Consider the following 17,393-nt stretch of genomic DNA (forward strand, 5'->3'; position numbering starts at 1 on the left):
CAGACTGATGGACAAGCAAAAGTGACCATCCCCTGTGGAAGAGCACCCAGGGGGATTGTGTGTATGGCTGCAGAGCTGCGTCAGATACCTGCACCAGCTCCTGCACAGGCCCAGCCCATCACAGCTCAGCCAGGTCCTGTGGTGGGTGATGGCAGAAGATTCATTTCTGTGCCCTGGGTCTTGAGCACCGCACATCCAAGCACCAAGAGAGTGCCTTTGAAAGGAGCAGGGGTGCCAGTGCAGGGTCTCAGCTGCACTCCACCACTTACAAGTCCTCGTTGGCTTGAGGGAATGGGGGATAGGAGGGCTATGGAGCACAAGCATTACGTTCTTCAGGGATGGGCAGGGGCCCAACTGCTTTCCTCGGTCTCCAGTCCCTGAGCAGCTGCAGTGGAGGAGCAGTGGGCTTGATCCCTTCCATCCCTTCCCAGTACCAGTCCTACATGCCCTGCAGAGCTCAGCGCTAAGCAGCGCCAGGCACCGGGCACAAAGGAGGCAGCAGGGCCAGGGGAGGACAAGCCTTCCTGTTCAGGTTCCTGTGCAAGCGTGACTCTTATTTGCTCTTTCCAAGACAGGCAGCTAGACCCTGCATAAATCTAGCTGTTGATCCATTGTGTCCTGCTCCCAGCCTGCTTGTCCTCAGCCCAGACTGGAATATCTTGAGGGGGGACTTTCTCTCCATGCTGCAATGTGGCCTCTACAAATGCTCCTGCCCTTGACTGTGCAGCATATTTACTAGGCAGCCTGCTGCCTGCATTGCTCTGGAGATGCAGTGTGCACATTAGCCTCACTGCTTACAGCCCTCTGCAAATTCAGCCTGCCCAGAGAGCTTTGCTGTTCTGCTGCTGCTGGGAGCTGGCTGGTACAGCTGGGTACAAGGCCAGACTTTGTGGAGGAGAGACTTCTGTCACCTCCTCTTCCTGCTCTGCAAACAGAGTCATGGCAGGGGAGAGGTGTGCTGCCCACAAGAATGGCCGTAGGCTCACAGGAAGGATGGTGTGGTCTTCACAGGTGGCACTTCTCCATCCAGCATGCAAACTGAGTGCACGTCCCACGCACTTGCTCCAGAAGAGCAGGAAGAAGTAATGGCACACACTTCAAGCTGTTGGATTGAGATCAAAGAAGAAAGGGGAAGCAGAGACTCCTATTCTTCCTGGGCAGTGCCCACCCCAGGCATAACACAGAAGGATTTACAGTCTCCCTCTCTCACTGCGTTATAGTCAAGGATCTTTATCTGAATATACTTGGAACAACTCCTCGTGCATGTGTACTTGTCTAGGTAGGAGTCTGGCGCTGAGGTGAGGCGTACTCTGCTTTGTAAGTGAAACAAAACTGAAAGGCATCATCCAAGAGGTATTTCAGTAATGGACAAAGATGAAGTTCTGGAGCCCTCAGATCCCTCCGTATCCCACAAGCTGAGCACCCAAGTTTACATCTGGCATTTCACTGTTGCGCCACAGTCACTGAAGCAGAGATCTCAGATCTGCTGTAAAACTGCAGTATCCACTTCCCATAGCTGGGGCTGTTTAAGAGGGCTCGAGTCTGTCTTTTGCAAGAGCTAGGTCAGGGAAAACAGCCATTCCCTGGTGAGACATGACAACCTTGTGTGGTGTTGAAGTGTAAAATGAAACGTTAAGGCATTCCAGCTGCCATAAATACGCACTGTTAGCTTTAGCACTTCCCTGAGCCATCCTGCCTCATGCACACAGCACTGTCTGAGTTCGTTTTATGACAGCTCCTGGGCTTTTCAGATCAATTTGTCTTACTGACCAACCTTAAACAGTTAAGAAGCAATTGAGGTGGTTTAAGGAAGGAAATGTTTTTATCTGCAGATGATATTTTCATAATGAAACTGAATTTATACCAGGGTATTTATGCAGGCCTGGCTTTCACTGTTATTCCTCCAGGACAGATCCCAAGACATTTCTTTGCACTCTGATCTGATGCAAGATTAAAGTCCACTGAAACATAAGAGCATTAAACACTTGGTCTAAAATCCTAGTGGGTGATAAACTTTCTGCTGTGGTGTGAGAGACTGTGAGATGCACTAGCCTCCTGAGCCCAAGTCTGCTCCACTGTTGGTTGCAGTGGGGTGTCACCCTCTGCTCCTGCAGCTACATGGAGGCAGGTTGGGGTGTGCCCATCCACGTGGCCCACATCCACCAGGGACCTGGTGTTCGTGCAAAATTGTACTTCTGGGAGAAGGAGCTACCAGGCCTTGTATCGTTCCTGTAGCAACACTTTTGCCAGGTTTTAGATCAGCAGGGCAGAGTGTGCGGCTGTTGACCATGGTGTGTGCTGGCTAGCACAGGTAGGATGTCAACAGCAATGACTTGGGTTGAGGTAAGCATGCAACACTGGAAATAAGACCAAGATGTGTATGGAAGGAGGGCCTTTAATGACCATAATATTTAGTGAGGGCCTTGGCTTTATAGAAAGTCTTTAGGGACAGCTTGACCTCTTCACTGAAATTAAATTTTAAGATTGTTTAGGGGGATAATGCTACTGCAGTCTCATTGCATCAAATAAGTGAAGTTCAAGGAACGTTTCTGCAATAGGTGCTTCTTTCTGAATTTGGAGAGTAAAATAACAAATATTTTGAAGATAGGCCATATATTTTACTGCTGAGGAGAGTACTCCGCCACTGTGATAGGCTGCAACCTGTGAAAGCCACCTCAAATAGCCCGAGTACAGAAGACAACGTGTAGCTTTAATACCATTTAGTACTTTGCCGCACTTGCAGGTTCATGGGCGCTTCAGCAGCATTAGCTGGGCTTCCCAGTGTCCTGAGGAAGGCAGTATCTGAGCGCCATTTCACAGCTGGCAGCTCAGGCTCAGCAGCAAGGCTTGCCAAGGCTCACCCTGTAAGTCAAGGGCAATAATACCTATGTTCCACTTCCATCTCTGTGCTTGAACCCATCAACTGGTGCTTCCTCCAGGCAGATTTAGTAACCTGAGATGTAATGCACCACCTTGGCTGAGAGAGCTCGCTGTGATCTCTGCAAACCTTCCTTTGGTGCATCAACCACAAAGAACAGTGCTACAGGCATGCGTGGCATCAGCCAAGGTGTGCTCAATCTCAACAACCCAGTGCAGCTTTGATGCCTTTGAACCCCAAATCCAGACAGAAACTTGTGTGTTCCGTCTTCAGAGCCCTAATTGAGCTGCCATGGCTGGGAATCCACATGAGCTTTTGCTGGGAAATGGTATGTGTAGAAGTCTTACCTGCAGGCCTGTTCTTGCCAAATGAGTGTTTGCCGTTTGGTGTTGTGTAATTGGGTCTGAGAAGCTGTTTCCTCAGTATGTGCACCAGTTTGAGCCTCGCTCCAAGCCACACAGCCCCATTGGAGAGGAGCAGCTTAGTGTGGAGCTCTATGTAAGACCTCAGCCTCTCTTGCACTGTTTGCAAGAGACAGCACTTCTTGGTTTTCTGAGGTCCCCAGAGCATTTTCTTGCAAATTATACGGGAAAGAAAATCTCTGTAAATGTTGCATTAGTGCTTCCCTGCAGAGAGTGCCTTCTGAGTTTTGTGTGTTGAAATCTCTGTTTCTCAAAAGAGATGGTGGCTCGAGGATCACTAGGACAGAAACTGGAGATGAGGCCACAAAACTGTTGTGAGTGACTTGTGGGGCAGCAGTCAGCCCCAGAGCCTTGTTGGTACAAGCTGTCCCTTCTTGCTTCTGCTTGTGGAAGAGGCAGAAAAGTGCAAACAAAGCCAGAAGGGGAAGGGACTGAAAAGTTAGGAAGTGGTGGCCTCTCTGTCCATATGAGAAGGAAGCTCTTTGCCCCTGTGTGAATGGTCTCAGGCCACTGCACAGGCTAGCAGCATGTAGAAAGTTGCTCTATGCCATTTCTTCACCTGGCACAGCCTGTGCCAAGTGACCCTCTGTGTATAAGCTTTGTAATCCCCCCAACCCAGTCCTGCTAACCCCTGCTGTTGTCATTATCATCCCCTTCCTACATGTTGCCCCTTAAAATTCTGTGTCTCCATTTTTCTCTCCTACTTCCTTTCTCCCCCATCAGTGGAGAGCTGAGGACTCCGTCGACCATGTAAGTACCACTTGTGTGTATTCCAGGTTGGAAAAGAGGGATTTGGTAAATCAATTTGTGAATTTTGTAGACACAGTGCTGTCAAAACATCCCTTTCACTCCCTGAAGGAGGCTGGAGAGTTACAGTGTGAAACCTTCCACAAGCAGCAAATCCAGAGAAAATTGGCATTTAGGTTGCTACTAAATGCAGAAAAGCAGATGATGTTTCCTATAATCTGTATTTCCATCTTGCTGCAGTGTAGTTTTAGGCAGGCTCAGGTGATTGACTCAGGAAGTGAATCCTGCTTTCTGCAGTAGCTGGCCCACCGAGTTACATGGTAAAATTAGGTATATAATCTTTAAACCACATTGATCATAGTCATGAAAAATAAGATACACTCTCAACCATGACCTTTGGTTGAAACACAGATAGTAATAAGAAAACAATCACACTTAAACAGTTAAATCCCGTTTTTCCCGCATAATTTTGAAATATAAGTTTGGAGGAACAAACTAGAAAATGACTTTTTAGGGTCAGCAATTCAATTATGTGCCCTACTGTGAGCTTCCCTGGCACGACACATTTCTCCTTCTGCTTTGTTCGGAGGTTTCTTGCTTGGAGTGGCTTTGTCATGACAGCACTGTGTTTACATTATGCAGTCAGATCTTCTTTCATCCACCCCTTGTCTCTCTCCCCTCCTCTCAGCTCGCTTGCTTTGCTCCTGGTGGCATGCTTTTGTGTGAGAATTTCTCTTTGCATGGATTTGGGAGAAGTGAATTCTCTTGGGATGTTCAGAGTCTGCAGGTTTTGTGTGAGTGCTTCCCCCGCGGGTCTGTTGGCACCAATCAGACTGCGCATCCACTGACCCGCACACACAATCTGCTGCAGGGGCGGAGTCGGGATCGAACTCTGGTTCACAGGGTGATTTTGATGGGGTTCTTGTTGGTGCTTGTTGATTTTTCTCTGAGCTTGCTGGTTCTGCGATGGTAACACAGTGATTTCGACGAGTAAGCCTGGGCAGGTAACCCAAACCAGCAACACTGACTGGAAATGAGCGGGTTTAATAGCGTGGGTATTAGTGCGAATGAGTGATGGAAGACTGGCTGTGCTCTGAGGCCAACTGTAGGCGCTTCTTGTACCCTCAAAGATGGCAAGGATCTCCCAGGCAGATATTGGACCCCTGGAGCAGACTCTAACAGTGCTAGTGCTGCCTGTCCTCAGCAACTCAAGCTTAACCCTGTCCATCTCTATTCCTCTCCTTCTCTGAAAGGGTAAATAACCAACTCAGAGCCTCTGACTCCTTCCCAAAAGCTTCCCCAGCTCCCTGTCCAGACCAGCTGTCTCTTGCTCCCCGACCTGATGGGTTATTAGTGCTAATGGCTGCTGTCACTTTCAGAGCACCTTCAGGTGAACGCAGTTCAGGGCTACCTTTCCTGAGCTCACAGAATGCTGCTGGGAGCTGCTGAGCTTGCTGTGTTTGCTCATTTGCAGGCCTGGCCAGCCAGGCTTGGTACGAGTCATGTTGCTGTTGCTGCTGGAGGCCAGGAGGGAGGAGCAGTGCTCCCCTCTTTGATGTCAAATTGAAGTGCAGAGCCATGCCCTCCTCCTGCCCAGAGGAAGCCAGAGCATGCGAGGGTGTTAGCACTGCAGCGAGTCCGCCCTCCTCCGAGACCTACCACGGTGCAGGGTTTTCCCTCCAGGTCTTGACAACACCTTGCACTGACCCTGTCCCATCCCTGGCAGTGCCTGGGAGGGAGGGTGAACAAGATGCTGTAGCACTGCAGGTGCTCCTGGCCCGGGGCTCCCCACCCCTGTGTTGCTTCTCTGTGCTCCCTGTGGCTCTGCTGCAAGAGACAACTTTAAAAATCCCCAAATGAGCCACCAAGAGATTTCCACAGCCAGCTGAACTGGTTTTTGCTCTGGTTCACAGCTCCACAGTCCTATTACTCTCAGACTTGCTGTGGCAGGGTGGCTCTGGCTTCAAGCAGGACCATCTCTGGAGTAGATCTCCCTCTTGGCAGAAGCCATGGGAGAGCACAGCTGCTGACACAGGTTGCTGGTGAGTCCCAGGAAAAGCCAAGTGTTACAGGCAGGGGTTGAAATTAGGCAGGTGAGTGTTGGAGTGGCAGCAATTGTTTGCTGGCTCTGTGCTTGAGTGTGCTGCGTGAGCCAGCGAGTGTGTCAGTGTGTTGATATTGGAGATGCTGACCCCAGTGCCCTCCTTTTGCTCACTCCAGTAACAAGTATGTGCTCTTCTCATTTGCATCTTCTCCACCTCGTGGATGTGCTCCCAGGAGACAATCATTGGAGGCCTGCTGCCGGAAACCACCTACTCGGTCACAGTCGCTGCCTACACCACCAAAGGAGATGGTGCCCGCAGCAAGCCAAAAGTCATCACCACCACAGGGGCAGGTGAGTGTGGGGAGTGGATACTGCAACCTTGTAGGCGTGGTGGTAAAACCTCCCAAGAGTTGCATGGAAAGTATGGCCAAGGCACCTGTACAGAAGGAAGCGAGAGGGCTGGAGACATTGCAGAGGTACCAGATCCCCAGCCCTTATAGGCTTTGCCACTGGATCACCTGAGCCAAGTGCAGCATACAGATGGACAGTCACTGCCAGGGCCTGTGAGAGAGCAATGAAACTTACGGTTCTGAGCTCATCTGCGTAGTCCAGAGACCTAGGAAGAGGAAACCTGAAAGACCAGGCCGCCCTCCCTCAGCTTTGGAATCATGGCCTGTCCTCACCTTGTTCCTGTAGGCGAGTGCCATTTCTTGCTTCCTGCAGTGACTGCAGTGCCACCTGGGATGGCCCCTGGCACAGAGGGCTCCTCAGAGGTGCTTCTCAGCTTCCCACCCCAACCATTGCTACTGCCTCCTCCCCAGGCTTACATAGCTGAGCCCAGCTGCTGCTAGAGCCGTAGTAAAATCTTCAATGCAACAAATCCTGCCATAGGAGTGCTGCGGACACAACTTCTAGGTCCTGGTGATCCCAGCCACTTCAGTTCTGCTGTCTCAGTACAGACTCATACCCTGTGCCTAGTGCAACACAGGAGCCTTGGCCTGGAGCAGGGGCACCCAGGAGTTCATCAGGTGCTTTCCTCTAGATGCAGTCAAGCTTGCCTTTGGCGGTGGCACCAACTAGTTGACATTGTCCTGTCCTTGATTTCCACTCACTATACATGTCTGACAATTGTTAAACCTGCAGCTTCCTCACACCAGCCACAGGAACAGTATTTATCACTTATTATTATGGGAATGCAGCTTGTGCAAACTAAGAGTGTTTGTTCCTGGTGTTTCTAAACAAGGAACAGCTTGCCATCTCCTCTGTGCTGCATATGGGGAGCTCCAGAGGTAGTTTCCACTGTCACAGTCTCAAATGCTGTCTCCCTTGTGCCTTGCCGTGATGTATGCTCTGTTCATCAAATTGCTACAGCTGTCCTATAAACAGGAAAAGCTTCCTAAACATCCCAGTGTTGCACCGTAAACCACAGTGGGTCTTCCCATGTTATGATGCACATTTAAAGTTACTATTTGGAGTCAGGTTTGAAAATGTGTCCCTTAATGCTAGCTGCTGTTAGACATTGCATTACGAGTGCAAGGAGGATGGCACTGGCAGTGGATAAGTAACTCTATGTCTTTAATACCTACAAAACCAACCCCAGAGCTGCCTTTGCACAGGCTTGTGTGCAGGCTTGACCTCAGAGGGTAGTGTCGGTATCGCCCTCTGATGGCAAAATCGCGACATAATTCTCTTGTGCTCATCTGTGGGCTCATGTGTTTCAAAACTGTGCAAGGATATTTGACTAAGTTTGGCTACAATCCCATTTTCTTTTTCATATCAACGGCCCCATCCCTTTGATTCTGAGTATCTTCCCTGTCAGTTGATTTGTGTACAAATCTAAGCTGATGTGAAGACGCATCCTTTTTTTAACTGAAGGAGATCAAGGTATTAAGCTATCAGTTTAAAGCCATCAGTTCTTACCCAGTGACGGCAACACTCCTTGACTTGTGCAGCCTAAGCAAAAATCCTGTGGAACACTTGTGTTCACCTCTGACGTCGACACTGACATCATGAATCTGCTCATCAGCTAAACCAAAATGTATTCTGATGGCAAACAGCCCATCCAGCTCTGCTCACTACCTCTGCAGATGGTAAAACTGCAAGGTTTCAGGATGAAATTTGTCTGCCTCGAGACAGATCAGGGAGCTGGACTCAGGCTTCTGTGTATCTGTTGTGGTGCAGTGCACTGAGGCCAGTGTGGCATGATGCTGTGCACTAGCTGGAGTGTCTGAAGACCACTGATTGGGAGGACAGGATTCAGATCTTCTCTGAGATAAATATGATGCTTTGAGGTACCTTAAACCTTTCCTGTAAAAGGGGCTGAATTTTGGGGCTGGATATGGCTGAGTTTATTCCCTGTTTAGATGGCAGCACATGGGAAAATGGCAGCCAAAAGCTGGCTGGCTCCAAGCTTCCCTCGCCACCAGATTAGGGTCAGTCTGCCTCTATCCATGTGAATTGTTTGTCATTCTCTTCACCCTGTTGTCTGAACTTTCCCACTTTCCTCAGTCCTCACGGACTGAGCAGCATGGAAGCAGTCCTTCCTTCCCCTCCTCTCAGGCTATAGATGGTCATTGTGTGTTTATGTTGCAGTCCCAGGGAAGCCCACCATGATGATTAGTACGACAGCCATGAACACAGCCCTCATCCAGTGGCACCCACCCAAGGAGATGGTAGGGGAGCTGCTGGGTTACCGGCTGCAGTACAGACGTCTTGATGAGGAAAAGATGAACACGATAGACTTTGGGAAGAGAGATCATCACTACACTGTGACCAACCTGCACAAGGGGGCCACATACCTCTTCAAATTGTCTGCCAAGAACAGAGCTGGCCCAGGAGAAGAGTTTGAGAAGGAGATCACTACTGCAGAAGATGTGCCAAGTGGCTTCCCACAGAACCTGCATGTGGTGGGTCTCACCACTTCTACCACAGAAGTTGCATGGGACCCCCCAGTCTTGGCAGAAAGAAACGGCAAGATCGTCAACTACACAGTGGTATACAGGGACATAAATAGCCAGCAGGACCTGGTTAACATCACCAAGGACACAAGTATCACTTTGACGAATCTGAAGCCCGATACCACTTATGACATCAAAGTGAGGGCCCGCACCAATAAGGGGGTTGGGCCGCTCAGCCCCAGCATCCAGTCCCGGACCATGCCTGTTGAGCAAGGTAAGTGCCCGTCCAACAAGGCCTAACAGCAAGCTGTGCCTCCAGGACAGGGATCTTTGCTTCAGTTCGTGAGGCTACGCTCCCCTTTGCTCTGACTCATGAGATCAGGTACTGTGTGGCTCCCCAGTCTAAAACTCCCCTCACCCCAGAAAGGGGATGCTCAACAAAGGTTTCCTTAAAGTTGCCTTTGGGGGTAGAGGGGCATTGGTGGTAGCTTAAATGTCTTTGTGGCTCCACAGGCACACTTTGATGTTTTATCTGTAATGCAAGGCTCTTGCTTGAACTGGAGCAGGTGGCTGGGTAGGATCATCTGCAGATTCAGTACCTGAGCACCACTGTTCTTTGATCATGGCAAAGGGCCAAGAGAGTGTGAGTGGAGGGGAGAAGAGAGGAAGGCAAATTCAGCCTACAACTTCCTTTCTGTGATGCTGGAAAGTATAGTCAAAAAGCAAAACTCCACTGAAGACTGGAGACTTGATAGAAGGCTGCTGCTCTTTCTCCTCATCTCTCACTTCTCTGCTGTAGCTGAACTCTTTGGCCTCTGCTGCTGAGTTAGACAAAGAAAGACTTGGAGCCAAGCTGCTGCCTGGCTTCATCCTGACTTGGCCTTACAGTGCTCAGATATCTTGTTTTTCATTTCAGTGTTTGCCAAGAACTTCCGCGTCAATGCCATCATGAAAACTTCTGTGTTGCTGAGCTGGGAAGTGCCTGACTCCTATAAATCTGCAGTGCCTTTTAAGGTAAGGGGAGGATGCAGAGGACAGGGAGCTCTGCTTGTGGCAGTGAGCAAGGCAACGAAAAGCAGCATCTTGACCTGCTACATGATGTTTTCAGGCCATCAGACAAGAGACAAGCAGAGCAGGGTCACATTGCTCACTGGCCTAGGGTCTTGTGGAGCTCGGGTGTCCAAGCCCAGGTTAGGTAGCTGCTCTTGCTTTTGAGCACCTGCACATGAACCACGGCACACAGTAGAGCACACTGCTGCTTGTTTTCCCTGCTCTCACTCTTCTTAGGCCAGAAGGTATTGTAGTTTTGTTGATTTCTTTCTGTTTTGATCAGTTGTGGAATAGCCAGTAAGCACTTGGCTCGCAGTAACAAAACAGGAGTGAATAATACTGGCTGAAGCATACCAACAGGAAATGCCAAGGAGTGAAGGCATGCACTGGGCAGAGGCAGTCAGAGATTGGGGATGTCTCAGGGATCATAATATGTATTTATGGCTTCTCACCATCCAGCTGGAAACCCATCTTGACCATAACAACTTTTGCTAAGTACCTACTTCTCCCTTGATAGTGCCCCTGATTTACTTGCCTTTTCAAAGAGAAATGCAAACTGGTCCAGCAACGTAAATCACTGATGCTTTTCCCATTAGCGGTTGTTGTGGTTATTCACACAGTCCCAGTTGCTGTTTCACTCCTTCATCAGCTTTCTCAAGTATCTTGTTACCTGGTATCACTTGGCTGGGGCCTATGCGTCACACTGGCCCTTGCAGCTCCGTGACAGTGGTTACATAAGTTTGTCCTGATGCCTAACTCAAGAGTTGAAGCGTGAAGTTATAAATGTGATTTAATCGCAGGAGGTAACCAGGACAAAGTGGGCTGAAAACCAGCCAGTGAATCAAACCAAGAATGACTCCTTCTGCAATGTATCCTGTCTCAAACATCCGGATTGCCTTTATGAGTTACTTCAGAGCATCAAGGCAGATGCATAATGTCAGGGAGTGAAGGAGAAAAGCATCATCACCCTTCCAGAAGGTGTTACAGGTGTGAGCAGCACAAGATATGCCAGTGCAGAGGGAACTCTGCAAGAATGACTGCTGCTATCTTTTCTCCAGTGCAGTTTTGGATGTAGTGTCATCCACCAGGCTACAGACCACATTGATGACCCGATGTCTTCCTGCTCGTGTCTGTCACCCAGTGCAGATCACTGATGTAGGTAAAAGACTAGAGTGTGGTGGAAGTTTCTGCAGATCTCAGTGCAGCTTCTCTCACTTAAGAAACAAGACCAACATGTCACATCACCAAGGATAATCTTCCACCCAGAAGCTAGCTGCTGCCTCTGCCAGGGTGACCCGGGTGGGAGCAGTGTTACTTCCCTTCCTTCTTGCACGTGCACCCTACTCTTCTGTGCCTAAAGAGCAAATGCAAGGCCTGCATAAGCTGTAGGGGATCCGTGGCCCCTAGGAATGAGGGGAAAGTCTTGAACTGTATCCACATCAAAGTGTGTGAGCACCTCCCCTTCCTTGTTACTAACTCTTCTTGTTTAAGCTGAATTACCATGATCAATAGCAGGCACTTGTTAACGTGCTGCAAAGTTTAGCTGAAGCAGACAAGGCTTTTGTGAAGACCTTGTGGTATTCAAAGTTTTCCCAGATGTAGGGTGCATTAGGATCAAGTGTTCAGATATCTGGCCACAAGGAACTTCACAGGGCCCTGTTACCTTGCACTCTGCTGAAGAACCAGTCTGCTTTATTTTGCCTTATTCTTGTGGCACAAAGCCCATGTCTCTTGACAGTGCAGTGCTAGAAAAGGACAGTGTGACCTTTGGAGCATTACTACCACATATCGATGTTGGAGTGGTTGGAGGTAGCCAGGAGCCAAGGATGTAATGCTGATGCCTTTGCCTTGTAGCTTCGATTGCTTACTCAAGGTCTGCCCCTGCTGTGGGTTAACCCTCAGACGACACAGGAACAGATGGCATTAGCCACTTGCTAACTGAAGAGCAGTCATGCAAACAAGAGTGTTACAAGGAGCGGTCATGCAAACAAGAGTGTTACAAGGATATTTCTGTAATAGTGTCTTCTTTCTATTAATATTCCCAGACTTGCAGACACACATGAGTCAAGGCCAGGAGCTAAGAGGGTCGACTCCAGGTCGTTGATTGTGCCACTCGAAAGAAATCCTTAAACTTCAGGACTTTGTATTTTTATAAACAAAGTTCACCTTTCTCCTCTAATTCATGCACATGGGATGCTGATGCCAGAGCCTAATACTGCAACTAGCATAGCAGATAAATCTCCATGGGAACAATTAGTATTATCTACACTTGATAAACAGTCTCATGATAAATCCGTGTCCCAAAGGGTGTCATATTCTACTTTAACAGATTTAATTAAAGTAGATATTGTTCTGACAATGAATAGTGAGGCACAGGCAAGACTAGTGCTTTTTTTTTTTTAATGGGGGATGAACTGAGACCTTAAGAATTTTTATTGCTACCAAATCAATAATGAAGGTCTGAATTCTCTTTGGGGAGTTTTCACAGCTTCTTCTGGTCCAGGAGATAAGTTCCTCATAAAATGTTGTGCAGCAGTTGTGGTGGAGCCGAGGCACTATTCCTTTTCTATTCCAATATGCTTGCAGAAAGCTGTTCTGGAGCTTTCATGTAAAGTGCAAGATAGATACAAGCTTCTCCTTGGGGAAACTGCGCTTCCCTGAGACACATTCTTTTCAGGAAAGAGGATATGTTGGTTAAAGGCAGCATCACAAGTTACTTTACAAATGGGAAGAAGGAACAGCACCTTTTGAAAATTATTATGATACAGGTTTGGAAATTACTCCAAGAATGCTGGGCAGGGCTTTCTCACAGTGTGTCCTATGGAATGTGGTAATTACTCCTCCCTGCAAAAAAAGGCAACTTTGTCTACTTCTTCATCGAGTCAGTATCTTTTCCAGTATTGCACACTGTGTCTTTTCATCTTTTAGTTCGATACGCTCTTTACTGCCTTGAAATCAAGCAGCAGACTTTCAGCAGTGACATTTGGACTCACCTAGCTTTGCAAATCTTCTCTTGTGAGTAAGAGCAGCACAAGTGACATTTTGCAGCAGTCATGGACTAGTCAGCAATGTTTGGCAGTTCAGAGCCCTTGGGCCAAATTTGCTGCTGACTTAAGTAGTTACCAGGGGGCCATGATGCAACCTCTAAATAGCATTCCAGCTTGAGCTTCCGAGCATCTTCAGCTGCACACAAATGAGTGTTTCTAAGCCCTTACATTATTGTAAGATTTGTGTAGAGGACTTAACTAATGGTGCATAACGTTTGAGAAGACAATGTATTATGGCAGGTAAAGGAACGTACAACCGCTATAACAACTGTGAAAAGGGGGGATGGTGGAGAATGCTTCAGGAAAATGTTGCAAATGCCAGTTTCACTGTCTTAGGACACGAATTTCTGTGCAGGGCAGTAAAAATCATCATCTGGTGTCCAGGCTGAATCAGAGACTATGTCCTGGACAGTTCCAGTGCAGAGCAAGCAGGGAAACTCTGAACTGAAGTGCCTGACCATCTCTGCTTCCTCTTGCTGCAGGAGAACAGCTCTGTCCCCAGCAGATGCCTCATGTGCAGGCAGTTAGTGGATGAGTGTCTTCCCTAGAGCACACACAGAAGCAGTTGGTGGTACCTTTATTAGGGAAGAATTCACTGCCCCAGCAGCAGAACTCTTTGTGGGATTTGCATCCTTCCAGCATGCCTCTTAATGTTGGAAGTTTAGTTTTGTTCAAGTCTGTTGGAGCACATGAAGAGAGGTCCCGCTGCTTCCCCAGGACACCCCTTGATTTGCTTGCTTCTGGAATATCTGGACCTGTGCTATTGCAATATCATTAAAAGGGGTGGTGCTGGCACAGACATCAAAGCTGCTAAGATGACTTGAAGTCTAGCGCTCCTGTCTTTGTTGTGCCTACTTCTGTGTCAGAGCAGGGTGAAACCTGCTAACTAAATATCTGATATTCCAGCACTATAAGAAGCATTTCTTCATTTTACCTTTTTCACTCATTTTAGCACCCATCTGATGTACATGTCTTTGGAGAAAAGGATTAAAGCCCAGGAGAAAATATCTTAAGAGGAGTCACAGCAGAGAACAATTCCCTCCAGCCATCCTACCTTTGATAGCCTTTCCTGTACATGGGGCAGCCAGCAGGGGCTTTGTCCCTGCAAACCTGTGTTATTTCAGTACTTGGTACTTATTTTTGCAGTACATCCCTGAAGATTGAAGCATGTCAACAAACGAGATTGATTGCATCTCTTCTCCGTTGTTGACTCCTCACTGCTGCTCTGTTACCTGTTGGGAGTCTCTTCTCAGCAGCAAAAAAGCTGTGGCTCTTTTCCTATCCCAATCTCCATGCAAAGTGACCTGAAGAGGATTTGAAGCATGCTGTGGGTATCACTGTTCAGATAACACAAAAGCAGCGCTGCAAATTCCAAGCCTAGCCTGGTCCCTGTGCTCTACTGTCCTTCAGATCTCTTTCCAGGGCCTCATCCCAACTCCAGCACTAAATACTAGAGCAGTGCTAGTCAGCTGGCCTCATGCCAGTGAGCTGGCAGCTTTCTGCAGATTTCTGGTGATTTCTGCTAAAAAGGTGACTCGGAAGGAAAATTTGGTCCCTCCCCTGCTGCCTGCGTCAGCCTGAACGGCAGGCTCAGCTGGTGAAAAATATGTTTTACTTAAAGTAATTTTTCTTCACAGAGCTGTCTTCTCTCTTTCAAGGCTGCTGTTGGAAAAAGCACATTTTATTGTGTGGTCTCTGCCTGTGACACGTAATAGCTGCCATGGTTTAACATGGTCTAGCTCTGCCATTGCCGGATTTTGGCATGCTGTGTCTCTGCACCGCTGTCAGGAATCCAGGATGGTCACCTGATGGAAGTAAACAGGCTGGTTTATCATAGCTGGGGCACAACCTCTGGTCTCTCCAGTTCTCTACACCCCATTTTTCTCTGTCTCCAGGAACTGTTTGCATTTCTGGCAGCACCCAGGTTTTTGGGGTACAGCAGTTGTTCCAGCAGAATCAGGATTGAGGTTCCCAGGGCAGACAGGCAGTTTGTTGCGGCTAATACAGCAGTGCCCTTGACTGCTGTGCCTTGGAGGAGATGGGAGTCCTGCATATCTGCAAGAGGGAGCTGAGAAAATGTCATTAGCTGAGGGGCCAGCAGGCCAAAGGGAGGAAGCTGTGTGGGGGGGCTGCTCACTGTCCTGGGCCAGCAGCAGCTCTGCCCTGCCCTGCCCTATCTAGCAGCCCCTTGCTGCAAGCACGGCAGGGAAAAGCAGCACTGATCTCCTGCCCACAGCTGCCGTGGCACCAGCATCTGTTGTCATGGCAACGTTGTGTCACAACTGCAGAGCCGCTGTTTCGGGTACCAATTTGTGAGCTCTGCGCAGGAATTGTCAGATCATTGGTGAGGTGTGTAACACCCCTCACCCCACCACCCCTCTCCCCTGGTCACCTTGCTGGGAGGGGGATGCTTTGCATTAATCATTCGATCGGGCATCAGCTGGTAAACTGGAGTGACACCGATTTAAAGCAGGCGGGTTTTTACACCAAAAGCATATTTTGTGTGGTAGCCTTGTGAGACAAGAAACAAAGACCCATTCATCTCCATGCGAGTGCAATGCACAGCCGTCTGGATTCCTCCCCCAAGCTAGTGCTGAAAAGCAGTGCATGTGGCACCACCACCCTCGCTGCTGGCACCAGCCACACAGCCTTTGCTGAGATGACCCCTTCTCTGCTCCATCACTGCGAGGCACAGGGAGCACAGCTCAAGCCTCTGCTGGGGTTGCTCTTTAACTAAAGATTTATGGCTGTTTACGAAGCTGAATCACCTGAGGGAGTGCCCAGAGCCAAATTGTTGTCTCTAACACTGCTATTTTGAGTGTGAGTTTTCGTCAGCAGCTGTTGGCCTCATGAGCATGTCGTTTTCCCGTTTCAGATTCTGTACAATAGCCAGAGTGTGGAGGTGGATGGCCACTCGATGAAGAAACTCATAAGTGACCTCCAGCCAGACACGGATTATTCTTTTGTGCTAATGAACCGCGGGAGCAGTGCTGGGGGTCTCCAGCACCTCGTCTCAATCCGCACTGCTCCTGATGTCTTGCAAAGCAAACCCATCGCCACAAACAAGTACATACAGGAAGGAAAATTCACACTCACTCTTCCCAAAGTCCAGACCACTGTGCCAGTTAGGTAGGTGCCGTACCTGGGTGGAGAAGGCAGGGTGGGGGCCTAGAGGTGGGGAAAAAGGCAGAGTGGACCTCTGCCAACCTATAGATTTTGTAACCTGGGAGTGAATTTCCAAGCAGGCTGCAGTACAGAGCCAGGCATTTACTCATAACATGGGATCATGCTGCTGGCTCTTTCTGAGCAAATATTTATGTGCAATAAAATTAAGACAATTCTCTGACAGTTTGCCCTCACCCTGGTGGATATACTCCAGATGCTACCAGCGAAAACACAGTTGAGGATCAGGAGGGACTTTCTCTGACACTGTATAATATCCTTTAAATAAATAATGCCTCAAGGAGATTAAAAAAGCAAGTTTGTGGAAGCCTTATTCGTTACTGTGGTATCCTTGTGCTGAAGCACAATTCCCCCAGGGTTCTTGCACCAATCCGATTATATAAATGTCCTTCTCCCAGCTCCTACACCACCCTCTGGAGCACAGTCTGTAGATCTTCATTAACCTCATGAGTGCTAACAGGAGTATTCTTTTCTCTGGTGCAGCTGGAAAACTGGCCTCTTTCTTACTCGAAGCCTTTGACTGCTTACAGAATCACAGAATGCTAGGGGTTGGAAGGGATCATCTCAAAAGATCATCTAGTCCAACCCCCCTGCCAGAGCAGGACCACCTACAGTAGGTCACACAGGAACGCGTCCAGGCGGGTTTTGAATGTCTCCAGTGAAGGAGACTCCAGCACCTCTCTGGGCAGCCTGTTCCAGTGCTCGGTCACCCTCACAGTGGAAGTTTTTCCTTGTGTTAATGTGGAACCTTCTGTGCTCCAGCTTGCACCTGTTGGCCCTTGTCCTGTCATTGTCCATCACTAAAAGGAGCCAAGCTCCATCCTGCTGACACCCTGTCCTGCTTAGAGGACAGGGAAAGGAGCAGGTTATCCTTGGGAGGCATATGGCCTGTGTTATTCAGCGACCTGCCAGAGAGATGACTTAAGGTCCAGTGCTTATGCTCTCCTTCCTTCCCAGGTGGTACTACATTGTGGTTGTGCCAGTGGATCAGAGCACCAGCAGCCCGACTGCTCGGTGGCGGACACCTGATGAGATGGAGCTGGACCAGGTAGGAGTCTGTAGCAGCTGCTGTGATAGAAGTGGCTCCCAGGTGGCCCAGCATGCTTTGCCCGGGCCTCCTGGCAA

General features: G+C 48.8%; 1 protein-coding gene across 3 annotated transcripts in view; it reads left to right on the forward strand.

Annotated features, from left to right (window-relative positions):
- The window catches only part of PTPRF (protein tyrosine phosphatase receptor type F), a 253,957-nt gene that overhangs the window by 195,319 nt on the left and 41,245 nt on the right, over positions 1–17,393 (forward strand). For all 3 annotated transcript variants that reach the window (XM_086461941.1, XM_086461940.1, XM_086461942.1), the window contains 6 exons: positions 4,024–4,050; positions 6,325–6,442; positions 8,684–9,262; positions 9,905–10,002; positions 15,961–16,214; positions 17,226–17,316. In XM_086461941.1, the coding sequence (XP_086318067.1) occupies positions 4,024–4,050; positions 6,325–6,442; positions 8,684–9,262; positions 9,905–10,002; positions 15,961–16,214; positions 17,226–17,316 (1,167 nt within the window). The remainder of the gene's footprint in view (positions 1–4,023; positions 4,051–6,324; positions 6,443–8,683; positions 9,263–9,904; positions 10,003–15,960; positions 16,215–17,225; positions 17,317–17,393) is intronic.

This window comes from Leptosomus discolor, chromosome 3, assembly GCF_034619465.1.
Source record: "Leptosomus discolor isolate bLepDis1 chromosome 3, bLepDis1.hap2, whole genome shotgun sequence".
Lineage (NCBI taxonomy): Eukaryota > Metazoa > Chordata > Aves > Leptosomiformes > Leptosomidae > Leptosomus > Leptosomus discolor.